The sequence below is a fragment of the Erithacus rubecula genome, assembly GCF_903797595.1.
Source record: "Erithacus rubecula genome assembly, chromosome: 4".
Classification (NCBI taxonomy): domain Eukaryota; kingdom Metazoa; phylum Chordata; class Aves; order Passeriformes; family Muscicapidae; genus Erithacus; species Erithacus rubecula.
In genome coordinates this window covers 16,195,419-16,223,106 of record NC_136686.1, presented here as the reverse complement: position 1 = coordinate 16,223,106, position 27,688 = coordinate 16,195,419, and the positions used below count along the sequence as shown (strand labels likewise).

Genomic DNA, 27,688 nt, shown 5'->3' with positions numbered 1-27,688 from the left:
GAATCACATTTATAAATATGTCAAGCCTGCTGAAATGGTGGTATGGTAAAACAACTGGAAGATCATGTTCCAAGATGGTCAACATCATTCATTTATACTTTCAAAGGGTCTTTTTCTAAGTGTCTCTTGAGAGGTGAAACCTTATAATGGATCAATAGCTAAAAGACCAGTCAAAGACAAAGGACAAATGGAAAAATGGAAAAGACTGGAAGGACTGAAAAGGTCAATATTCATCACAGCACGAGGCTAGTATAATGCATCTTGAGGTTTCCACAGTATGTCTTCAGCTGTTTAATAAAGAAATCTCTGCGCATACACACTTGCAAATGCACACATGTACTTGAAAAAGGGTGAATAAACTGTGGCTAAATATCCATTTCTTCTGATGAAAAATATTGTTTGTGCTGTTTCAGTTTGGGGAAAATCATGAACTTCAGAGGACACTGACCAACCCAGAAAAAGAAGTGTAAGAAATATGAAGCAAAAATAGTGCCTGTTAGAAAGAGTGCATTTGAACCACTACTCAGGATCTTAGAGCAAATGCATCTACTCCAAGAAGGGACTAGACAGTGTTGTGGACACTCCAGTAAAGACCTCTTTTGAAAGAGCAACAGAAAAGATAATAACATATAAAATGCATAAAAAATTGAAGTATGATATGCAAAATATTAAATTGTCATCTTATAAATCAAGGTTGCATCTTCATCTTGAGAACTGATCCTGCTGTTTCACAAAAAGCTAGCATGCCATCAGAGGGGGTTATGAAGAATGTGGTAAGAATGACTAAGTGCTTGAAAAACCTCATAAAAAAAGCAAAAGAGTGATGGACTAGATATATTTGATACTAGATCAATTCTTATGTTTGTACATTATTGGCAGCCTGTAGAGAACAGACTGGACAGGGACTGATGCAGCCTTCCTTTGTGCTTCCAGCTGTTAAAACTTCATTAAATAACTGCCAGAAATACATTAGGTACTTTATCAAAATTACTTTTCAAGTATGCAATGTCTGTCCCCAGGAAGAAAAGGCTTTTATCAGACACACCCTCCATTAAACTATGATCTCCACTTTTTAAAGTAAGGGAGGAAAGAAATATTTTATACAGTAAGTGTGAATTTAGAATAACTCCTGCTATTTACTTTTTTTCTCTTGTTTTTTTATAATCTGCTACGAATTTTTGGCATGTTGAACATACCTCTGGATATCAAAAGCTTTGCCAGAATCAGCATAGACTTGCAAGTTGCACAGCAGAACATCACAGGCCTGGTTTATCAGTGGTGTCATCTAGAAAGGAACATACTGAATTGTGAAAAAAACATTAAAATGTTAAGAGAAAAGACGCCAAAGAAAAGTAATTATTTGAAATTATTTTTATCCAATAAATGGGATAGAACTCTCAAGTTCCTCTACAGGTGTTGTTAGGCACTTATGCACAAGTAAGAAATGTTGGCACTTTCTGCTCAAAATAAACCTACACTTTTCAGGGATGCACTTCTCCAGCTCTGGGCCTAAGTACAAGAGGCTGTGGCACCTACCTGAACAATGGTTCTTTCCCCACTGTGGCTACATATACAGAGAAATATCAGGCAAAAATATCTCCCTCCCTGTTTAATCATCCCCTGTTCCAAAGAATGATTTATCATGATCTCTATTTTGATTACATCACATTTAGGTTACATAAGCTCCAGGGCAGAAGGAATAATGTTTTCTAAAATCCTGTAAAGGCATTGGTATCAATTCTATCCTGCTGTCTCTCAGTTTGAGGGATTTAACACATACACTAGAAAATGACCCTGGGTACCACTACAAGCTGCTGAGGGCAAACTGCTATTGGCACACGAGGAAAGGCTTTTCTGAAGTGGTGATGCCATTAAATGGACATTTGTGCGAATTTATTAATCTAAGGGTTCTTTACAGTCACTGGCATGTGCTGGTCAGGTAGACTTAGCCACAGCTTGGCTGTAGCCAACAGTGCAATATTCTCTTCTTTAGGGCTTCATGGAAACCATAGCACAGGCAAATATCAAAGCCTCATTAAAGTCTCACTTTCTGTCTCTTTAGCTTCATACATGTGAGGAAACAAACATCAATCAGACACTGATTAGACCAAATGGGGGAACAGAGGAATGGCGTAGCAGCAATCCAGCCATGAACCAAAAGGAATTACATCCTATAACTCTTCCCCATACAGACTACCAAAAGCAGCCTACAGCTTAATACCAGAGTCTTATCTCAACAGCTATGCCAAGCATCAGCAATGTACACACAGAAACTTGCCTTTCCTTCCTGAACTGCCTCCTTCAGCATACGGATGTCAACAAACATGAGAACAGACTCATCCTACATCTCTGACATTCTTGTTACCAAAAAAGACTTACTGCAGCCTTGCAGCACGCTCTGAGAGCTCTGCAGCCTGCCCAGCCAAGTCCATTTTGCTTGGCACTTCTACCTCTGTGAAACTGGCATAACACTTTGTGCACAGGCACTCTGCCATCCTAACACATGGGCAAGACTCTACGCAGTCAAAAGGCCAACGCGGGAACATCCAATATGTTTTCCAAAGTCTGACTCAAGAATGTGTCTAGCTGCTCTCGAGGTCCCGTGCCTATATGAGAGGAACTGCATTGCAACGCCAGGTCGATTTGGGCTTTGCCACAGTCTCACAAGACAACTCTGGTGCCATATTAGTGCTTGGTAAAAGTAGCTGTTACACTTTTGGAGGGTGCACACTGCAGTATGTGGCAGGCTTCTTCCCCTTTTGGCTTTCTAAAGAAGGTCCTCTGCAGCAAGCTTCTTCTCAAATGGTTCAACCAAATTTATACACTTCTGTTCAACAGATTAAACAAACCAATATGAAATACTTCTGGGTCCAGGCACTCCCATCGAACTGAACCAGCGAAGGAGAACAAAATGAAAATCCATTTTGTAACAGGTATGATGTTTCTGAAACAGATGGTGATCATTTTAGATTTTCCTTTTATTGCCTTATTTTCTCTTTTATTCTTTATCACATCACCAGATCTGTAACCAGCCAGCTGGTTGCTATCACTTTTCAACAGCTGGCAGGGGCACATACGTCTGGCCAGGGCATCCCACAGCACCTCTGCACTTTGCACATTCCACCAGCTTTAGAATTACTGTTACAATTCATTCCTAGACATAAGGTATTTTTATTAGTAAATCTAACTAGGAAAATGGGACAGGGGCACATGGATTTGATTTACTGTTAGCATGATAATAACAGAGTCATGTCAATAAGACAATTATCTGTTTATGAAAGCTACAGGGGATATCTACCCTGGAATCCTAGGCTGGGTTTAGGTTTATATTCCCCTGGGGGACATAAGTTAGTCCAAGATGGCAAACTACAAAGACCACAGACTGAAACATTGTCAAGTCTCCTAACACCTCAAAATCTTTGTCCAATTGTCAAGAAAAATGAAGTAGTGTCAGGGGAGGTGAACTATACCAAGCATAGAAACTGGCACAGAAACAGACATGTTGATCTACACTGCCTTGGGTATCAGTGACTTCTCATACATTCTGATTTGCCAGTCAGAACATAAAACCTGCATAACCTGCCTGAGATTCAGTTCTTGGTGGGTAAATAAACCCCAGCTGCTTTGTGCTCAGATTGGCTGAGAGTAGCAGGATGAAGAAAAATCTAAACAATATGGTCCCTGTAAATATTTGATCTGACAGTTATCTAATAGCTAGAGTAGCCCAGAGTCCAAATTTCTTTCTTTTTGCCAAAGAAGAGCATTTGGGGTTAGGGTTTTCATGATGCCAGGGGCTTTGCTGTATAAATCCTGCCAATATGCTATTTGGCACATAACAACAATTAGCTTCTGATTCTGCATATGCACAGTGCATGTGGAGCTTTGCACTATTCAAAGGCATCAGTCACATTCCTCTAGTTAGATGTGGCCCTCAGTATTCATCAGTAGTACTATTCCCCTTATTATTAGCATCCAAACTAAAAACTAGAAATCCGGATTATATTCACTGTAGGCAGACACACTGGAGATTTTACTGTTCACAGACAGCAAGCAGAAGTTGGGCCTCTTGTCCCAGGAAAGTTATGAAATATAAAGAAAGGAGAAGGATAAAGAATATATCCCTAACACAAGACTTGCTTCTCTTCCAGATTGCAAGTCCTTAAAACAAAAAACAAACCTGGAAAACAGTAGAATGGCAGAAAAATGTATTGTGAAATGATTTGTTTCCATCACCTGAGACTGGAACCCTGTTACTCCTGGGCACAACTCACCAAAATGAGCAACTCAACAAGACATTGGCCTGTGGCTCATGTTTAGGCACATTTCATGTATCAGTTTTTACATTAGTGATTTGCTTTGCCTTAGGTGAGCACATTTGCTTTGTCTAGCAACAACAGCAATTTCCAGAGACACACCCAAAATGCCTTCTGACCAACAGGCACAGACTAAGAGCAAATCAAGGAAACCCTTATGGTTGGACTGTCAGATCTTATGCCCTAGTGGGACATGAAAGATCTACATGCCTGAGAGTGAGACTAGAGGATTTTTCTGCACTGTTCTGCAATGTTATTACAAGTTCTGCTTTATGTTTCCCTTTGTTTGAAAGAAATGCCTCAACATAAACTCCCCAGCTTATTTAGGACAATGCTACATTAAGCTGTGCTCTCTTTTTTAATTTTTATGTTCTGTTTTGTTTAAATGGTTTGTTAATGGAGGAAAGGATCCCTGGCATACAGATAGGAGATGACAAGACTACTGCAGCACCATCAGAATAAATAAAAATCAATAGGCTTTCTGCTGGTGTTGGCTGTAAAAGAGAGTAAAGCTATTTATCAAGTCTGACAAGGGGTCCAGAACTGCAAGATCATCATAGGCACCACAGCAAAAATAAGAGGAACAAAATAAGAAATACTAAATAGGGAATCAAGGTTGGTACAGCAACATCACTAACATGTCAGCTTGTTTCAATACATAACAGCTGAGGAGAGCATGACAGGAACACTGGGAAATGCTTCTGTTACTTAGAGCCTCTAGGTATTATAATTCACCAATTCCTCATGAATTACATCTTGGATCAACTTTCAGTGATTGGTATTGTTCCCACTTAACAGATAAGAGTTGTTTCGTGTGCAGAGAATTTAAGTAGCTTCTGTCAGATCACCCACAGGCAGTCAATGGCAGAGCTGGAAGTGACATTTCTTGGGTTTCTTGCCTCCTGTCTCTCATTTCTCATTCCTAGTGCTCCCACAGCACCAGCACTATGATGTTCATTCAGGGGTCTTGCTGGAAAGAGTTTATTATTAGATCTGCTACCAACTCCAGTGGCATCTCACATGGGATGCTCCCCAATCCTACTGCAGGATCAAGCTTCCAAGTCTACTGCTTTATGCTATATTCACCACCACTATCATATTTGTGCTCAGTGTTATCCAGAGACAAACCTTTCTTCAGCTGGAGTGGACTCCTTCAGTAATTTTTACATGCTTGTTAGAAAAAGAAAATTAAAAAAGGAGAACACTCAAGACATAGAAATCCATAAAATCAACAGTAAAACAGCTTTTAAAGATAAATTGAGAAAAGAGAAAGCTGGAGATGTCAGAAACTCTTGAAAAATGTTACAAAAACAACTTTATCAGACACACAGAAATCACTATATTGGCTACCCAACAACTCTATAACCTCTAGTTTCAGTCCATTTCCTGTAACTTTGAAAAATTCAAATTTCTCGAGGCATCTTTTCATCATTTGCTGGCTGGCTGTTGAAGACACTTGCCATACTACAGGGAAATTCCTCAAGGACAGGGAACTTCTCAGTGACTTTGAGGTGACAAGGGCAAAGCTTGCCTCTACCCACAGCCCCAGGTGCCTCTGTGGAGCACTGCAGATTAAATCTTAGCACCACACATTAGCTCTATCTTGAGTGTGATACTCCAGCAGCCAGACCAAAGTGGCTTCTTGCTTCTCACTCTTGCTAGCCCTGAAACTGCCCTTTCTCGAGTTTCTGAAACGGAGATATCAGGAACCTGTGCTGAGCTCTCTGTCCCTTGGTGCATCTTTCATCTGAAGTGATTGCTATGGGGAACACAAGAAGCTGTTAACATTTATTGCTCTGTCACAGGCTAATAGCTCCCAATTGTCTCAGAGCATCCAGACAAGTCTATGTTTTTGGAGTGGCATTAGGGGCTGCAGCACTCAAGTGCTCAAGGGGAACCACTCTCCAAAGACACTCATTGAGGTCTGCAGACTCTCCAGTGTCACTGTGGAGTCTGCATAGAGGAACAAAGTCAAGGCAGTCATCCAGAGAGAACTGAGTAGAAAACTTTGGTGTGGGATTTTGTCAAAGGAGTTGATGTCTTGGAAGAAGAAATAAGGAATGTCCTAGCAGTATTTATAAATATGTATAAGATAGCATATCTAGGTTCTTATGCAATAAATTAGTACCAAATTTGTGTTTGTAATTCAAAGTAGAAAGGAAGGGTTTATTATAAACAGGATGTCTTGCAGATAATGCTGGATACTTTGTAGTATGGCCAAAACTAGAACATGGGTAGAGGTTCTGAGAGAATACCAAATATGGGAGAGTTAAAAAGTGAGATCATAATTAATGAGCATTTATTTCCTTTGAGAAGTGTTGGTATGGTTTCTAAATTAAGCAACAACAGGAAAAGCACATGGGCAAGGACTTAAGCTGCATTAACTTCAAATCCCAGGATTGCTAACGTATTTGGGTAGAAAATGAAATGCAAGGCTGAGGAGCACATCCATTCAACAGCAGTTCTTGATCTCACGTGGGCTGACTGCAAGTGTCTGCCTGTGTAGGGATGGCTGGACTTCTGGTGAAGGCATGAGAGAGAAAAGCAAAGTTGAACCTTTCAGAGAGACCTGCCTCACTCCTCTTTTTCCCACTTGCTGTTGAATGGGAGGAGAAAGTGACAATTTCCAGGTCACCCTAAGCCTATGCAGTCACACGCCTTCCCACAGAGCTTGGAAGAGGCAGCATGGATGAAGCTGATTATCAGGCTAAAAATAAAGATCTCAATCTTTGCATGCAAGACAGCTACCAGGCACTGGCCAGCTCTCCGTTTTACCTCCTACCATTATTCCTGCAGTCCAGCTCCACCAACAAGCCGTGCAAAGGGAGTGCCATGACCTCTCCTCCCAGTCTGGTTTGATGGTCCAGACCCCACAAAGTCCCCAGAGCAGGATCCCTGAGGCTCCACTCTTGCCCCTACAGTGCTCCCCAGCCAAGCCTGCCTGGCTGATGCCAGCAGAGGCTGCTCTCCACAAATTGAGGGGAGCACAGCATTATCTTTTGTTAGTCCACAAGCAAAGAGCTGATGACCTGCAGTAAGGCAGATTCATTTCCACTAGGAAAATGCAAAACTCTCCTCTCCCCACCACGCCATGTGCAACTAATCGCTTGCATATTTAAACACCCTTGCCTTGCTGAAATTTCGTGATGGAGCCGGTGACAGAGCAAATGTCAGGGCGCATAACCAATGGCATTGTCAGTCGTGATTAATCAGCATCTCCACCAGGCTCGGGGCCAATTAGAATTTACCATAATAAGGAGGTGACAGCCGGCGTTGCTAGGCGACCGCTGTCTATAGAGCTGGGAGAGCCAGACACATTTAGATGTTACTGTGGATTTCGACAGCGGCATGTCAAAACAACACAAGCGTCTGCCCAGTGGAAAATTTTACAACCCAGGACTGGGCACTGGAGTGAGGCGTGATTCCTTTTCAGAATAAAACATAAAAAGGAAGAGGTGATTTTTTTTTTTGCTTTGGGGTTTTTTTGTAGTTTTCTTTGAAAGAAGACTTTAACCAGTCCATCATTTATATACATTTAATTAAGAGATATCGTATCACTGGAGCAGGACTTTGTTACTGAGTAATGGGTTCCCATGGCTGAGCAAATGTTGATACATTTCTAGGAAATTAGCAGCAGGACAGTGCAGAGACATTTATTTTCAGTCAGAGGTATTTATCTGGCAATGACATTCTGTTCCAGTGACTTATTTTATTATATGAAAGGATTAAAAAATAAGAGGAGAAAGGAAGGGGAAGGAGATGGAGAAATGAAAATAGACTGACAGCAGTTCCTGTGTTAACATGGGAGTTGCTGACTATGCATATCAAAAAAGCTATGATCCAACTGGGAGCCAGTAACATTTCCTGGACTTAAACTTACTCCTATCAGGGCAGGGGAGAGGAAGGGGTAAGGGTCCTTCTTGAGTATGCTACACTTCCATGGACAAACTGACTTAAACAGATGAAGAGAGAGAATCACATCCTCAGATGAGTTATTTGGATTTGCACCAGTCTATGATCTCAACCATGCCGTATGGAAGCTCTGCTGCATGTGCTCTCCAGGACTAAATAAAGTGGCACAAAGTAGCAGGTTTTACCTATCCTTAATACGGACCTACACAAAGCAGATGCTTGTACAAGTCTTCTAAATTATGAAAGCAGCAATGTCTACACCTTACCTCTTTCAGTTTGGTATCACTGAAGGCTGGGGTCAGGAGGCTCCGCACATACTTCCATCTGTCATCACGAAGACAAAGGATGCTATCAAGCATTGGCTTGGATATCAAGCTCGGTTTCTAAGTTGAAAGCAAACATAATTCAATTTTAACACAAATGCAACTACAGCTACTCAAGACTCTGAAACTTGGGAAGATTACTCAGGAATAGCATTGCAGTGCTGTCCCATGAAGAGAGGTTCAAATCAGTCCCAAACACTAAGCTGAACATGGATGAGGCTGGAGAAAATTTCTCTTTTGCTGCACTCATTTTCTCTTGAGCTTGTAAAAGTCCTGGAACAGCCCCATAACTCCTTTCTCAGACTGCTCTGGTTCTGATGTTCCTGGTGTTCTCCTGAGATGGCCTTCACTGAACCCTGGCTTCTTCCTTGTACTTTCTAAGGTGACTAGCAAGAGGACTTGTCAACATTCCCTCTCTGTGTGACATGAGTGCCAATGCATTACATGCCAGTGCTGGTGGGGGACACAATTTCTAGTGACAGCTGGTATGTCAGACTGTTACATGCATTTCAAAGGTCTTCAGAAAATATGTTGATTAGAAAGCAGGTCCCAGTCCTTACTCTGTTTATAAGGAACACACTCACTAAGGAGTTGTGGTCTTGCAGCTGCAGCAGTAGGTCAAATATAGTAGCTTAAAGCACTGCCCCATGAAGTTCTGTACCCAAATGACTACTGTAAATTTACTAAATCTCCCACACCATTGAAGAAATTCTCGTCCAGAGAACAGTGATATTCACCAAGGAGTAAAAGGATATAAAAGACAAAAGTGAAAGCACATCAAAAAACAACACACTTCTGCCTGAAAGAAGAATCAGATATCCAGCCCCACAGCAGAAAATATTACATCTTATATTATACAGAAGATGTTTCCTAATTGTTCCTGAAGACCTCCAATAACAGAGATCCAATAATTCCCACTCAAAGAATAAAACCAGCTTGAATTTTAGCCCTTTCTTTCAAAGCATCTTTCATTCCTACCGCTTTCTACATAAATTTTTAGCATAGTGTCATCATCTAAATCTTGAACAAAAATACAGAATAATTCTTGCAAAGAAGGCACCCTGCGCTCCTCCCTTCCCTTCCAACAGCGGTCTATTCCAAAATACATTTCAGGCATTGGACAGCAATGTCCTCCAGAAAAAACCACCCTAAGAATAATAGGTGTGGGCAGAAGGTGCATATGAGATATTTTGGATACTGCAGCAGCAGTACAGTCCCCCATGCTATCAGTAGGAACAGTTTCCATTTTTCCTGGAGAGACCCAAATAAATAAACAATGCTTTGGCCATCCCAATGCCATCTGTTGATCCCTTTTGTCCTCTGATCTTTCCTTTCAGTCTTTCTTTCTTTTGAACATGAAAAATGAATTCTTACAACCTGTTTCACACCTGGATACTTTAGTATAATTTTGTGCCTCACTACTTCTGATTTTATTGCCATTACATGCTATTTTTCTATCCTTTTTTTCTTGGAAATCTGACCTACTTTCCACTCTGTAAAAAAAACAACTTCTCTTCAGGAGCCATGAAGAACTGGCAATTTAGCTGGTCTTCCACTGCACTTCCTTAACTTTCCTCCTTATTGGATGAGTTTGCACTTAATATCATTTCTTTAAGGAGCTGCCAGCTCTCCTTAACACCTTTTTCCTTTACACTTGCCAAATTCTTACTACACTGCATAAGCTTGTAAAATGCAGAAGCCTATTTTATATTGCAAACAGGCTAATGGGATAGTTTTACATTCTCAGCAACACCATCCAGTGTAGTAAACTGATGTCACTGGGACAACAGTACAGACCAGTTTTGAGCAAAGATGAGCAGCTTTCAAGTAGAAAAGTACATATTAAGCTGAAGGAAGAGATTGACTTAGGTACTGTAAAACAAAATAAGAGCACTTTTTAAATGTATGTATAAGCTATTCTATTTTGTACAATGACAAGGAAAACCTTGGACAAGCTGTCAGAGTTGAAACATCTTGGACAGTTTTCTCTGAGTATCCCCTTTAAATAAATAATCTGTTTTCTAACTTGTCAGTAGGTATCTTTCCTGAAGATCACAAGCACAGCTAGAAAGACCATCACTCAGTGGAGAGCTTCATCATTTGTTACAGATATTCAAAGGCACAGAGGAATCAGAAGAAAGAGCCTCTAGACAATTGGAAATGAGCATCATCCTGTCAGAAAGTATGCTACCCTCTGCTTCACAGTTCTTCTGTGCTTTTTTTGAGTTTAGTTTACACTAAACCTTGACTCAGCTGGTCACTAAACAAGTATTCCTTATATCTTTGGTCTTCACTTCAAGCCCTGAGACTCAGATTGCAGTGCTCCTGAGCACTCACTGAAATCAACAACAGGGAATGTGCCTTGATCCTGTGAAATGCATTAGCCCAAGAAATCAGGTCATTGAGTGCAGCCCCCAAATTAGCAAACACTCTCAGATCCGTGTTTCAACCACCAGCCTTCACTTCTGCTTCATAAAGTGGAGATATCACATCACCTCCTCAGAAATGCTAACGATACATTAACATTTCTGAGACACTCAGAAACTACAGTGAAAAAGCAGAATAACAATCCCCACAAGGAAATGACCAATTCTGTCTTCCAAGTAAGGTTTAAATTGCATGCAGAAAAAAAAAAAAATAAAACCAGAAAAAATTACAGGGCAACACTTGGAAAAGTATTTTGCATCCAGTCCTAAATTGAAGGCTACCCAAACTGCGCACCCTATATGACAAATCTCCTTTGCAAGACAAAGCTCCACATAGATAATAACAGATGTGATATAAATCTCACTGCATTTGTCTTGAAAGCAAATTCCCTTCCTAAAACCAGTCACCCTAAAAAGTGCTCCTAATTGCATAAACACTGTATACAGCACATTCACAGAGTGATCCAGTTACTGAACAAAAAGCCTGTTAACTACAATATTAGAACTACAACACCAGCTTGAGCATTGCTTTTTTAAAACTCTACTTTATGACAGTAATGCTCCCTTAACATATTTTTGTTGTGTACAGTATTATATACATATAAGTGCTGCAAGGAAGGAAAAACAACTTTGGCCATATATTATGTTACTCTATATCTTTAAAACCGGGCATGTGAAAATATGTTTGTGTTTATTGGAATACCATCAGCATGACTGACAGTGTATAGTGGATTTCATTTATCAGGTTTTCCTTATTGTTTCTGCAAACACTTTCCTCCTATTTGCATAACCTGTGTTACAGGTTCATATAGCAGCAATGAAAATGGCATGAGAACAAGCCTGAAGTATCTCAGTGAAAGATGAAGTGTCACCTCTTTCCAAATGGACACAGTAGTAGATGTATCTAAAAAATCTTGAGCTTATAAAAACCAGAGAAAAAAAAAAAGAATTACCATAGGAGGCAGTTGTAATATTTTCAGGGGTGGGATTTTCATTTTTGGGCAGCAAAGAAGGTTGCTTTTAAGTCAGATGAAATCAGGACCATGTTCCACCTAGCATTATCTAAATACTGAACAACTGCTCTGCACTTCTACCTCCTGTGTAATCAACCATTTCTGGTACAGCAAGACTCCATGAAAACTACTGGCAGGCTGATAATCTCTTGCAGTGTACCTGCAAGTGCCGCTGAGTTCCCACAATCACAGACATGCCATCAGCCACAACAAGCAAAATTGAAGGGATTTGCTTGAGAATAAATCCTTTACAACATCACTGCTTTTAAAAGAGAAAACAGAAGAATACTTGAGGATGAGTGGCACCTCTGCAATTGATGCAGGAATTCCCTCCCTCATAAGGTGTTCCTCAGGATGACCCTTCTGACACAGTTATTGGCTTGTTTGTCATGAGTCAATTTGGTTTCCTCTGTGTTATTAAATAATGCAGGCAAGTGAATCTTTGGCTTTGAGGCCAAGTGGAACAGAACACTCCCTGTCCCCAAAGTTAAATCCCTTTCCCAAAAACAATGGAGATATCTAAACTGCTTCTGGCCATGGTACATGTTCTTCTCCTGAACTGTGCCCAGACCATGCCTGGGAGACAACTAATCAATACACAACAAAACGGTGCTAAGAGTGTCAATGTGGACATCTGTAGGACCTACTCATGCACTGATATCCTGTCTCTTTTTTATCTTGGAGTAAAACTGCAGCCTTCTGTGATTCATACAGTATTTGTTCCTTTCCCAAATTTGTCACTAGCTGGCTAGACTGAACCTCTGGCAGCCAGCAATGACTGCCTAGAGCAGTAAGAAGTGTAACAGCACCATGATGTTCTCTTAGACAGCTCTTCTTATTTCTTCAGTAGAAAAATGAGGGATAAAGTTTTGTCAGCAGGAGACAGTCTTTAAGTCTCCTGAATAGATGAATCTTCAAAGAACCTAAAGAGTACCTTTAAAGACCTTAAAAAACCACTCACCTCCACAGAACCAGCTGCTAATCTTCTCTATGTGCTTTGACAACACAGTGAAGAACAAAACTCTATAAAAAACCAAAATCTCAGGCACTTTGTTATCTTAAACTTAGACTTAATCATAGCCCACTCCTAACAAAACCAATCAAAAACAATTTACTTCTACAGGAGTAAAACGTCAGCATTCAGTCTGCTCAGATTCAAACAAGGAACTAAGCTCTAGAGTACCCAAAATCCCAAATCCAAACAGTGACTCCAACACTAATTCTGGCATTAGTCATCCCTAGAAAACACCATTTGCCTTCATGGAAGCTTTTATCTAGTCCCACAGCTGCTGTGGGATCCATCTTTAACTGGAATCCCATGCCCACGCTCCCCTGAACTGTAACCCCAATCTCAACCCTGCAGCTCACACTAATGAGAGCCATTTGCTCCTCTCTCCTTCAGCTTTTTTTTCAGTACCTATGGGGGCTTCAAGTATCCAGAGTTCCTCCTTCAGGTTCCTCCTCCTTTCCCTTTCCAGGGAAATTCTGGGGATATACCCCAGTGTGAGGAGTCATCCTTCTCCCAGCCTTCATGAGTGCCATGCAGTTATTTGTATTAGCTCTAGAGGGGGATGGCTTTCTCCCAAAGGCAAGTTCTAGAAAGGGTGAGGAGGCAGCAGTGCTTGCACATCACTGGGTTAACTTGTTCATCTTCTTATTTTCAAGAAGGGTTGCTGTCATTTTCATGCTAAAAATGCCCTTGTCATTAGGCATTACCATTCTGTTTAAGAAATTGCATTTTTAAACTGAATTTAATTAAATGGAAGTTAATAAAAAATGAGACATAAAGTTTGTAGCTTGAAGACAAGACACTATACCCATATCTCAGACAGGAATTATTAATAAAATCTCTTCTTAAGATAACTCATTCAACTCCCCTTGACTGGCAGGTCATCACCACTGCTTCAGCCAGCAGGTGGAACCAGTAAACCCATGAACTGCCCATATGGTATTTCATCCAGTCAGTGGCAGTGGCATGACATTTAACAGATCTACATAACACTGGCTCTTAAAAAAAGCAACAGGAAAAAAAAAATCCCTGAGATATCTCCAGGAATATATCTTACCAAGCTTGCAGCAAGTGGATCATGAAAGCAGGAAGCAGGAGATGCCTCCATATATTACATTTAAAAACTCCTGTTGGTAAACTGATACAATATATTCCTTCCAACTTCCTTGGCATTTTAAGTCTTGCTCAGCTCTCCCTGTATTCATGACATTCAATGACATATCGTGTAGTGTCTTTTGACTGAGCCAGGAAAGCACTGCATTGCATGTTTTTAAAACCTAAAATAGAGCTCATTTATGTCATATACCCTGTAGTTCATTGCTGTTTCCATCTGGAAGGCCCTTGCATACCCAGATGTTTCAGCCACATCTCTTCAAAGCATGTACATTCTTCTCTTCACAAATCATCATCTCATAATGGAGCAAGACCAGCTCCTCACCCCAAGACCAAAGGGTGAAGAGGGAGAAGAGCTGGCATTGCCCACTGAGGGCTGTGCCCCAGGGTGGGAGAACACTGGGCCTCTCTCACCCCTCTGTTGGGACTGTGAGGGGCCTCCCATCCCTGTAAATCCAAGGCAATTGCAACACAGGAGTTTTATCTCCCAAAGCAGGCTCACCACTCCTTTGCCTTTCCGAAACTCTACTTCCAAACTCTCAGATGCCACACATCCCACATTGCTGCTCCTAGATAGCTGAAATCAGTCCTCCCTTGCCCATTAAAACTATGGGCACAGACACCACTTCACAAACACATTACTCAAAACCCTCCCAGATCACCAACCCTGCTAAATAGTCCTTTACACCTTTGTCCCATCTTCTTTGTTAGTCTAAAACAAGTTTGATTTTAGTATGTATGATTCAGAAGGTGATCTTATGGCTCCAGAGGGGGGAAAGAAAATCACCAAACTAACTCCAAAACACTCATGTTGCTTTGCAATTTCATAAAAGTGTCCAGTAAAAGTTTTCAGCTTAATTTGAAATCAATATGCCTGCAGAGGAGAAAATGTCCATGGATTATCTATTTCATTAAGCTTTTAGGTTCTCCTTGGTCGTTAAGGTTCTTCAAAAGAGTGTGACAAAGTAGAATTGTTTTCAGTGATTACAGCAATTGCCTGTCACTCTACTCTATAGATCAGACTATACCAAAAGGCATCTCCAAGCAGGTTCTTTTGTTATCAAGATCTTTAGCAACTGACTAATAACTACTATTCCTAATTACTCATTGGAGAAATGGCACAGCCAACCCCAGCTTACAAGTAAATACTGGCTTTTTTCCCCTCTCTGTGGCAAGCAGCCTGGAAACATCTGTTCTTGTCTCTGCAAATATTCTCTTAAGTCATGGCTTTGTCAATAGAAACCAAAGCGAGTCATTGCAATGAGGTAAATATAACCATCCATAAATGCTAAAATAAACACATATGGCCTCCTGCAGTCTGACCCAAACTGATGCGAGTCACACATTCCATTTGTTGGTGTAAGCAACACCAAAATTAAGTCCATGCACTCATGAGTTTGCATATGGTGGTCAGTTTGCACATTTAGGATCAGAACAATCAAGCCAAAGAAAAAAGTACTTGCTCTTAATTAATTAAGAATTTTGGTATTATAATCAAATTTAGGTTGTACTAGAGAACCCATACTCTATAAACTCTTCTGCTGAGAAGCAGTACTTAATCACATTTAAATCCACTTTCCAGCTGACATAACTAGACTTTTTAATATTGGATAAAGTTAAAAGACTATTCAAAGCCTCTCTGTTTATACACACTTCTCCTTGAGGAAAGGTTGAGGACCAGAAAGTTCCTTTTACAGATTGTAAGGAGTATTTGGAAAAAAAGCAGTCCCCAATAGCTTTTGGTACACATATATCACCATGCCTTCAGTCACTGGCATATGTAGGAATGACAGACAATGCTTTCCTCATCTAGAGACATACCTGCAGCAACCTTGAAACTTCTGGGAATACCACGAGAGATTTTAAGTACTACTCACCACCCACTGCCTTTTCTCTTGGCAGCTGACCCAAATGCCTTGAATATGCAGTTAGATACCTCAGAAAAAGTTCACCAAAATGAGCAGAGTTGTCCAAGCTGCCATAACAACAGTGTAGGAAGAGTCCTACACTTCCCTGGACATAATAACAAAATGTATTCCAGAAGAGAGATTGCTACAGCTGTGATCAGGGATTATTCCCTTTCTTAGAGTGAAGGAAGTCATGGCCACTTTGAAAGTAACTCACTTTTAAACAATAACTGACAGAACAAAACTCACAGTGGGGGAAAAAAGTTATAACTCCTTCTGTGGATAAGGACAGAAAGAAAAATAACGAAATAAGAACAATAAAGGAAAAAATTATTACAGCATGAGTACAGGTTAGAGGGAGAAAGGGACAGACTGAGGCCTATTAGGCTGCAGAAATTCACTAACTTCTCTCTGATGAATGCCATGGAGCACATAGAATTTGGCATCAATTAAACAAATAAGTTTGCAAGTGCATCTTCTCAAACAATCACCTGTAAGCTTCTTGGCAGGCTACCCATAGAGAGATGAAAGGAGTGCCTTGGAATGATTTTCAGCAGGTAAATGTGTGAAAGCCTTTTACTTGCCCTCTGAGCAGCTCCCCTTGTCGTGGAGAACTGCACTGAAGCAGCCTGGCTCCACCACTCTGTGATTCAAAAAACCACATTTACTGCTGCTACATGTTCTGCAGTGCCTGAGCCACCAGCCAGTTTCAAGGCACATCTGAGGCCATCTCCTCTCAAAACATCATATTCACAGATCACCTTGGACAAGCTTCAAAACTGCTAAGCTTCCATTTTTGTGATTTCAGCTGCTGAGATCAGCAGTTCTAAGGGATTCAAGGCATTTCAGAACATCAGCCATGGCTGAGCAAGAGTTTTAAATCTGTATTGTCAAATTAAGCTCCTCAAATAGGGGTTAAATGCTTAGGACCCTTGTTCACTAGCAGAGGTAAGCAAGGCAGGTGAAGGGGAGGCTTACCAATGGCTCAGTTTAAAAATATCACTAGCATGCAACGTTTTTATTCAGAGAAAAGTATATATAAGAAATGTCACTTCTTCATGTACTTCATATTTTATTGACAATTTTAGTTTGACCTCTTCCACTCAGGTGCTGCAATAGAGAAATGAAATTATTTACAGGCCTGTCTAGCATAAAACCTCAAAGCACTGAGAAACACTGAAAATAAACATGTGGCTAAGTAGCCAACTATGACCAAAAGGTGAAAAACATTTCAAAGGGTTTGATTCTGTCTTTGCTTCCAAGTTCTCATGTAGTACTTAAAACTTGTGGCCTAATACCCCATTTCCCATGTGACAGCATCCTGATAAACAAAATGTACTTCATTTATCTAATTTGAAACAGGAGATTTGGGATTAATACAGCAAACAGATGATCTCCAATATGTGCAAAACAACCCAAGGAAAAAGTATTTCACCTTTTCCCCCCAGCACCAAGAAGAAAACTTCAAAACAATGTCAAACAAACCTGATAAAAGTTTTCTTATGAGGCCTCCTAATGGTTTAAGAAACAAAAAAAACAAAAAAAAAAAAGGGTTCAAGGTGATATTTAATTCAAACTACTGTAAGAAAAGGGCTATTAAAAATTAAAACCACAAATACAGCTTTCAGCTTAGGAAGTCAGCCTTGAGCAATCAGATGTTAGGGGGGTATTCCATAGGAAATACTGCTCTGCACTTGCTCTGCTCTTTCTCTAAGCATATGCTGCTAGTCCAAGTGAGAACACTCCCTGGCTAAATATTTTACTTTTCATGTTACTTTTCCTTTGAACAGTCATTCAGAAAGAAAACTCCAGGTCAGCTGTAATAGCAGAATGACAAGCCATCAACAAATCACATTTACAGTGTCTGCTCAGCTGAAGAATTTGAATTCCCTGCCTGCTACTTCACAATTCTTTCTAATTACATTAAGTGGATATTTACACATCAGGGGAAAAAAACCCAAATTTCATATATTAAGATTTCACATCTATCTGTCAAAACATTAATGCATTTTCCTGATAGCAGTAGCTGTTTTCATTCCTCATTTATTTGTCCCTCAAGAAGAACTAGGCTATAAAACTTTCTCAGGAGTTACACAGCACACTTCCAGAATTTTATCTTCCAAGATTTCATATTTGTGGTTATTGCTTGGTTTCACTCAAATAAAAAAAATCCTAATTTATGAAAGCATATTATGGCATGCTTATATGAAATAATGTTTGTTCATTTGCCTCTTACAAATTAATTTGCACATATCTAGAATTAAATGTTTGTCATAAGATAATTTCAACAATAATAAAGTCCTATTGCACACAGACAACATTACAGAACTTATCATGAGTTCCCTGGAGCTCACAATTTCTGTAGAACAGCCTTACATCACAAACCACCTGTAAGCAGATTGTTGCTCACATTACTCTTACTGATTTCTTCAAGGAGAGAAGCTGAAACATTCCTTTGAGTATCAGCAAGAACCTCATTCAAATAAATTAACAGCATCAGCTACTTTTGCATTCTTAAACATTTAGATTTGTAATAGAAAGCAGTGTGGATTATGAAACCTAAAGCATGCCACCATATCTTAAGAGTTCTAGGATAAGATAAAATGTTAAAAACAAGAAAAACCCCACAAATTGCAGTCCATACTACAGAGTTCACAGATCCATTTCCAGGCCTTCTTTCAGGTGATGCAGCATTTGGGGGACCTGTTTCACTACTCTTGCTCCAGTTTTAGTGCACTGTTACCACAACATGAAACCAGGGGGATGGATCAGAGTCCAAATTCTCCCCACTCATGGTGCCCAAAAAGCCAGCACCAGCATTTTGGGAACAGACAAGCTGGAAGCTCAGCAAACACACAGGAGAGGAGAGAGAGATTTGGGATTTAGATTCTCTTTTATTGAGTGCCTGGGGAAGGAGTGTGTGCCAGCCATGAGAATGAGACACCTGCAGCCTTCCAGTGAGGATTAACCCCCCAACAGCCAGGGGCACACAGGACAGCAATGAGCAACCTGACTGGAGATTCTGCCTGCTGGGATTTCCTATGTGAAAAAGGAAAGAGGCTCCACTCTCTGGAAAGACCAGAAACCAGTAAAATTGGGCTGTACCCATACTCAGCACACACATCACACATCACATGTTATTTTTACTTCCAAGTTATTAGAATCTGCAATGCCAAGCCCATCTTCACTGCTGGATGGGAGCTGTAGTTCCCAACCATCAGTGCTGCCAGCACAGCACACACTCCCACATCACAAGAACTCGTTTTGCATCTGTACAGCTGCTTCTTTCACACTTGAGGTTCGTGCTGAACACCCCCAGCATTCAGCAGCCTGAAAAATAAAAGGGATCTTGAAACTGAAAAAAATAACCCTCTGTGACATGTCTAAAACCCTGCTGATTTTTTACTTAGAATAAATCTTAACACTAGGACAAACCAAAGTTTTTACAACCAAAAGTGATTGTCACTGCCAATGTAAGATGAATGTTACCACAAGCACAAAGGGAAGAGCTGAAAAAAGTGAAAAAACAAGAGCTGCCCCACTTGACCACAAAGGGGGTAAAACAAGAAGTGCCCTCCAGCAGTCAGGGCATTTAAAGAACCTGTAATGTGACATGGTGGAACACCATCTAGGGAGGGTACATTCCTTTTAAAAATTCAAATGAAACATTAAACAAAAATAAGACCAGAAGTGGTTAGGGAAACTTAAATAAAGCCATGAGGTTTCCAAGAAACTGTCAATATTGCAAAATCAATTTCTTTCTCTCAGCTTTCTGGAAAAAAAGGGGAAGAAAAGTCCCAAGAAACTACCTTTTCATAGATGCTTTTAAAACAAAATAACTTTATCTTGTAAATTGAAACTATATTTTCTTTACATTAAAAGCTGTAACTGAAACAAATTATTCCAATCAACTTTTTATTTTGGCTTTCAACTCTTCAAAATCAGATATGACATGAAAATTCTGTCTTCCACACATTTCCTAATCAAATCTCAGAAATCACTAGGGCAGGTTTTTGGATTTTTTTTTTTTAATTACTGACAATATAGTTTGTCATCAATTCCTACTGCAGTCAATTACAATTATATTAGGAGGATACTAGAGAGCAAAATAAAGCATTAAGAGGTTTGAAAATCTTAGGCTTAGTGAAGTCTTTGTATCCTAAAGCAGACGCAGAAATGGGTCCAAATGGATCCAGTTCTTTGTTATATTATCATATACCATTTTTATCCCCACAGGATCTCTATTTGATTTCTCAAATTTAAGATTTCTAGAAGAAACCATATCCTGAAAGGTTTTAACATTGCATATTGAAAAACCCAAAACCTTCCATGTAAAATGAATCAGTCACAAACTCAGGATTCTCTTCCTTCAGACAAAAAGCTCACATGATGACCCGTAGAAGTTCTTAGTCATTTGTAGAGTTCTGTCAGCAGAGTGTGATAGTAGTAAGTCATTCTCCTTTAATAATTTTTTGTTGAGTCTGTGTTTACTGAGATTCTTCAGGGTCTTATAAACTTAAGCAGTTTGGTCAGATTTTCAGAGTGGTTTTTATATCTAGCCCTTAACACTCGAGGGAACAAAGCCAAAGCCAAAGCAATAGACTCTGGGTTTATTTTCCTCACAATCAATAAATAACCCTAACTTTTCCCTAGGCATCATCTCCAAAATAGCAAGGCCACTTTGACTGAAAAATTCTAAATGGAAAATACTAATTGAAGCAGTTAAACTATGATAATCTACTGAAAGGAAAACATTGTAATGGGAGACATTGGGCAACTTTAATTATAGATCTCACCACTGCCTCTGTGACAGTACAGCTTCTTTGGAACTGATGAAATACCAATGTAGGCCTGATGACATTTAAACTTGACTGAAGGTCAATGACTGGTTAAACTGGAATGTTTCTGAGCCACTGTTAAATTATTCAGAATTATTTTAGGAAAGCTATATAAAAAGTGCAAGAGTGCAGTTTTAGCTTCATCTAAATGCACACAGTAAGAATGGAAAAGGAAATGGGGAAACTGTCAGTTGCAATTGGCTTGAAAAGGGAAAAAAATAATGTGTACCTTCAACTTACAATTAATCTAGCAGAAGAGAAGACTGCAAGATAGCTCGTATTTTTACTACTTCTTTCCCCAAACCCTTTACTCCAAGAGCAAGCATGAAAGGAAAAGAAGAGGAATGGAACATTATTTCAGTAAAGAATGTAATTTTTTTTTGTTTCTGTTGCTTAATACCATTGAGAGGAGGTTGGCAGGAGTAAATAATTAACAATAATTGACAAGGCCTTACTTTTGCTGCAGGACAGCTGTTTCCTGATCTCTGTACATATGCTGCTGGATGTGTGTCTGTAAGGCTAAATGGAGCCTCCTCGAGCCACCACTGAGCCTTCAGAAACAGATGAATGAACGTGGAACTGCACAGTGGCCAGGTGCACTCAAAGCAAAAGCACTCCCTATGCTGGAGAGCTGCAAGTGAGACATGCAGTGTAAAAACTTAAATTTTACACCCCTCGTCCCTTTTCCCTTCCAAGCATGGTGAATTAAATGCTGACAGTACATCAGCAGCACTGGCTAGTGTCCTGCAACTTTCCTTGGTCATGGTCAGGAGCTGTGCTTCCACAGTGGCACCCTCACAACACAGGGCAGTGCCTTCCCTTCCCAAGGCTCAGATCAGCCAACTACTTGCTATCAATTATTCACAACAAACAGTGCCAAGATCTGTGGTTGCTATATAAAGAAGAATTCTCACTGGAGAGTAAAATAATTCCTGCAGACTCATTCTTCACTTGTGATGCTCCAAATCCGTGACTGTAACACGCAATCAGCAGTGAGGAGTGCACAGTCTCTGCACATCCTTTCCCTGAGCACAGAGCTCCCAGGGTTAATTGCTAGGCAGAAGAGAACTTTCCAGCTGCACCAATATAAGATGTTATGACCCCATCAGCTGTTCACCACTGCCCAACTATTGCAGATAACCACCATTGAAATGGAGCTGGTGGAGAGCCCTCGTGAGCACTCATCTGCTTCAGTGCTAAGTCAGCCTGCATGGTTTTGAAAAAGTCCACACCAACAAATAAACTAAGTTGAATTAGCTTCTGAGCTGAACCAGAGGAGGAGTGCTCACATGATTCATGTTGTAGGCCTTGCTGTGGAAATGGTGAGTCCAGTTAAGACAAACTAACAAAAGGTTGTTAGCATTGTGTTAGGTAAGAACATTATTATTATATATATACTTTTTTTTTAAAAAAAGGACATTTCATATTTTAAATTTCAAATATAAACATAATGGCATGCAAATGGATTATGATATCCAAATGAATGTCTAAAGAAAGAACTATTCCCACTGTTTTGACGATAACTTTAAAATACTTCAAATGAAGAGCAAAATCTTGCACAGATTAGTATAATAATGCCCATAAGTATCACATTAACTCTTGCTGAAGAGGAACAGATTTGTGCACACAGAAGAGCCCCTAGATAGAAGTACCACAGTCAAAATAAAAAGCTTATCCAGAAAAAAACAAAACAAAAAACAAACAAACAAATGCCCCCACCTGCTAGCATAATAGTTAATAGAAAGTACTCTAAATGGGATGGGAACAGATTTGGCCAGTGGAGTGAATGGGAGAAATGATGCTTAGATGCAATCTCTGGCACTGGGAAGTCACCCCGGCAGTGGTTGCAGGAGGCTGGGCAGATAAGCCAGAAGGGAGATGACTGTCACTGCCTGTCCTGCTGTTCTGTTTTGAATTCTGCTGCTGGCCACCTTTGAAAGAGGACACTCAGCCAGGCTAAACAGATCTTAGGCATGATACATAACAACAATTCAAGTATGACATATTGTCATACTACATCTACTCCAGTGCTGAACTACCAAACTCCCAGATATGCACAGGTAAATCACTTCTCTGTGCTGTGAAATGTCACTTCCATAGACATAAGAGGGTTCCTGTATCATCAGATGTTTCAAAAGGAATTTTTGTACATGAGTAGCTGAGTTACCTCCAAATGTGGTTAAATACATTTTAACCAAAGATACTGGGTCTGAACTCTTAGAGCTCAAGCATGTGAAAAGGCCAACTTGGATGCTGAGATCTGAGCCTATGTCTATTCTAGAACAAGTGACAAACTAATTACTCTTCTAAACAAAAGCAGACTGGGAAAGGCAAAAATCAAAGGACATGACACACTACTTTATGTCAAAAATAGAGAAAATAAAGAAAATGGTAAACAAAACAACCAATCTGCTACTGTCAAATAACCGTTTCAGAAGTCAGAAATAAGGGACTTTTAAACACCTGTGCTATTAGATTGATTAAGTTTCCAAAAAATATTCTCACAGTGTATGTCCAAAGAAGTAGGGTAAGTTGAATTTCCCTTTTAAAAAAACCCCAACAAATAAACAGAAATCAAAGGTCAGGACCAGCAAAAACTGCATTTGTACTCCACCTACTCATAACACAGTCAGCTAAGGGCAAGATTAGATAAGGAAGCAATAACATATTTAAACAAGAAAAAATATTAATCAGACTTTTAAAATTTCACGTATTTTATCCAACAGTAAAACATGTTCTTTAAATAAGGAACAGAGCCCCAGGAATAGATAGTCCTTTCCTGCCTGTAAGTGCTGTTTCTCTTCAATGGTATTATTCAGTATTTTAAAAAAATAAGTGCTGCAAAAAGTGCTGCAAACCCAGTAAATAAATAGCCAATGTAGGTTTGATGAAAGATTGGCTCAGAAGACTGCTTTTGGCCTGAATAGAAAGATATGCTTTCATCCTGTTTTGACTATACTCATACGTTTACCTAACATAATTGGATGTAGTTAATATTGCAGGAGCCTTCAAGCAGCGCACATTTCCCTCATTAGTGGGTTTAAAGCCTTAATGATATCTCCTGTGCTGCAGAAAAGCCCAGTGAAGGCTTCAAAAGTGATTGGCAAGTTTCAACAGGAGAAAAAAACTGGGGGAAGGGAAGGTAAAACCTAATAAAACTCTGATCTTGTTCTCTTCAGTTGTTTAGAAACAGAAATCTCCAGAATGATAGAATAAAGAAGAAAACAGAGGTGAGGATAAACAAGTCAAAACATAATTTCAAAAGTTGATCTCACAGTAACTCAAAGAAATATGTGATAGGCACAGAGAATGGGTAAAAGGGGTGAGTGACCCCTCACATACCTGTAATACATTTAGCCACACACATACTTAGTCCTACACAAATTCCTCATGGCACAAACAAGTGCATATGCGCTGCATATTGTCAAATCAGCATCTTCATACACCTGCAGCAAAACCACCTTTTCATAGTTCCATTATGCAGTATTTCCCACTCCCCCACACCCCCTGTTTAAATCTCAACAGTTTGGCAGGGAAGTCTTGCATTTAGGAAACAGAATGTCACAATATGCCATTAACTAAGCACATGCAAAGGGTTTGGGGTTTTGTTGTTTGTTTGTTTTGTTGGTTTTTTTATTGACTAATTTTGACCATTTTCCAGGAACAGAAATTTCACAGGCTGATTTAGCTTCAAAAGAAGTGTAATTATGTACAGCTGTATTCAGTATTTCTTGACTGCCTTGAACAAGCAGTGAATGGGAGATTTGCACACATTATCAGCCACTATCATTAGCACTGTAAAGTACGTAATCCATCTGGTGTTGTGGTATCTACCTAGGAGCAGGTATTGAACCACTGATGGCTGCAGTATAACAGCATAAAGGGAGAGTGTTAAAAATTAACAAAAAAACACAGCAACCCAAGTCATTTTTTGATACTGGATTGTCTTTACATTTGTGTTCTCCCGTGGTTTTGCAAAGCATTTTTATGTGTACAGGCGTGGAGAGTGGAGAATTAAAAATGTAAATTTCATCATGTGGTTTTGCAATCTTCACTGGGGAAGAGGTAGCAGGATACCATGGTGATGGCAGCACTGCAGCCCATTAATAAACCAGAGAAAGACTCAGAGATAGATTCAAATACTTAGACCCATGCTGAAAAATAACTCATTTCATAACTCCAGTGAAAAATAAGAGGACTGTGCATCTCAACATCAGCTGTGGTCTCAATGTGATGACTCATCATTTCTTCATGGGGGGGGCAAGGAAAGAGGAAACTTGTTTTTAAGTCTTCTAGTGTCCTTACAGATAACTGCATTGCTTTTATATTTCCAAGGTTTATGGGCCATAGCATTTGATAACAGACAACCCATGCCTGGAAAATAGAAAAGGTGGAAAGTTTTTATTTCGTATTTCATCTCTTTGTAACCAATCTGTTTTCAACATCACTGCCAGCCCTTCACACAGGAGGAATCAGCCAGTTTTATTTGCAATCTTACCTGGAAATGTGAAAAATATTAGTGTACATCCGATCAATTAGAGACTCACAACTCAAGAAAACAAATTCCTATTACTTACCTGGACAACAACATGTTAGCCAGTAAAAATAGCAGCCTCACTAGAAGTGTGGCTTTCTCCAAACCCAGCTACAGCCTGGCCCCCACTGATGGGGAATACCCTGAGAGCGTCCTCCAGCCACAACACAGGAAACCTTCCTCAAACAGCAAACTACCTAAGTCACCACTCAAAGGAAATACATTGTTAATTAGAGGGTATCTTCAAGTCAGTCAACAGGACCATCCTCAAATTAATTTGGCTTAACTACAGTCAGTGTTTAAAGACTGATTGTAAGCTGTTCTGGTGCACTCCAGCCTACTGTTATTTTTATCTTCCTAAACTTTCACTAGTCTTTATTGAATACTGAAATGTTTGAGAAGAGACTGTGTTCATCCTCTTTTCCATGAGAGGCAAAGAGCAAACAAAGTCTCCCATTTAAGGGAATATCCCAATTCTGGACAGAATAAACATACTTGTGTAAATACACAGTCATGGCCCACTGAATTAAATGAGAAGAACATGCATAGACGTAAGCAAATGCTGACATCTTTTTATGAATTGTAGAGCTGTGGAGTGGTACTCCCCAATTCTCTGCCCTCACTGAGATTCCCCAAGCCATGCTGCCACCCTTCTTGCTCCCCTGCTTTCCCCTCTCCCTCTCCCTGCGACAGGATGGAGAGGGGAACTGAAAGCAGGAAAGGTAAAGATCACTGGTTGAGAGAGAGCAATTTATTGGAAACAACAGTGAGATAAGAAAATGAACAGTAACAGCAATACCAGTGAGAGAGCACAAGAAGAGGAAGGATTCACATGGAAAAACCCTGAAAATAAACAATACTGGATGGCTCCTTCCACCACATTTACTTGACCAGAAGGAACCCCTTCTCCCCAGAAGAGTCTCTTTCCCCCACCCCTGGCAATAATATGGCATAGAATAACCTCAGGTTCCTGGCCATGCTCCCTCCCTGCTACTCAAAAAACTTAACCCTGTTCTGGCCAAAACCAGGACAAGTGGTTCAGCAGAAGCAGGTGCCAAGTATTCCAAAGGTAAAGACAAACGAGCTCTCACACTTCACAGGACAAGGTTTCCCTTGGTTTCCTGTTCTGAATTAGAATCACGAATAAAAATTGCAAACTTGAGATGATGGTCCTCAAATACACTCAATTAAATCTGATAATACTAACTTTCCTACTCTAGCTTTTTTTAATACTTCAAAGTAGAAACTTACTTAAAAGGCAGACAAAAAAAGAGCTTTTCATTAAATCTTTTTAATCTGCATTTCTGAAGCTTCTTTTAAGAACAAACAAAAAACCCTCCCACCACAACCATTTGAATTAACAGATGAACCAAATTCCAGCTCATTGCCATCAGTCCTGAAGCACTCACATTCACTAACTATACTCTTCAGCTGGACATTCCCAACATACTCCTTTATGTTTGTCAAGGTGACAAAGCACTTCCTAAATTCTTTGCCCTTGTGAACACAGGAATTCTGTAGCAAGGCCAAAAACTGAGCTCAGAGCTCCTAAATCCTGACCTAGAGCCCTAATCACATAACCAGACCTGTTCTCACTGGGATTGAGAGGATCAGGTGGCTCACAGAACATACTCTACTAATACATCAGTCCTTCCTTTAAGGGTAATTGAAGCCAAAGTCTGATTAATTTTACAGTCAATAGCAGTGACCATTTGACAACATTAGTTTTGTGCTACTAGCTTCAGCATATGGGAAATAAGGGACAATTTGTTGTGCATGTATAAAAAGACTTACAAAGTGTGAAAGAAATGACCCTCTCAATATTTATTATTTTAATTGTCAAGTGTCTACTGCAAGCATATGCACTGCTACTTTAAAGCATTTAAACAAAACTGAATTTAATTGCTCAGAAAAAATAACCTGCAAGCTCTTAAAGGAAAAAAGGGGAAAGAAAAAGGGAAATCCTAAATTAAAAGCTGTTTTATAAGATACAGAAGGCAGCAAAAATAGTTACACATATATTGATCAAACTAGAAAGGTATTCTAGCACGTCTAGAAGACAGCCATGGAGACATACTTAGGAAAGAAAGCAGATGTTAGGGTTGTTTACCCTCAGTGCTCCTAAACTATCAGGACAACACAAGGATAGGAGGTTTTGCTCAGTTTTCTGTCACTGGAAAAATCCCTCAGGCATCTGGGCTCACATGGCACCCACAAATATGCAGTCAAACAAATTAATATCAAACAGGTAAGTGCCATACAGTCAAATTCCTTCCCTGCTAACATGATTCCCTTTCTAT

General features: G+C 39.8%; 1 protein-coding gene across 1 annotated transcript in view; it reads right to left on the bottom strand.

Moving 5' to 3' along the window:
* TBXAS1 (thromboxane A synthase 1) overlaps positions 1-27,688 on the bottom strand; it is a gene marked incomplete at its 5' end in the record, with an annotated part of 235,184 nt that overhangs the window by 90,420 nt on the left and 117,076 nt on the right. Inside the window, 2 exon segments of the mRNA XM_079304104.1 lie at positions 1,197-1,285; positions 8,492-8,608. Coding sequence (XP_079160230.1) covers positions 1,197-1,285; positions 8,492-8,608 — 206 coding nt within the window.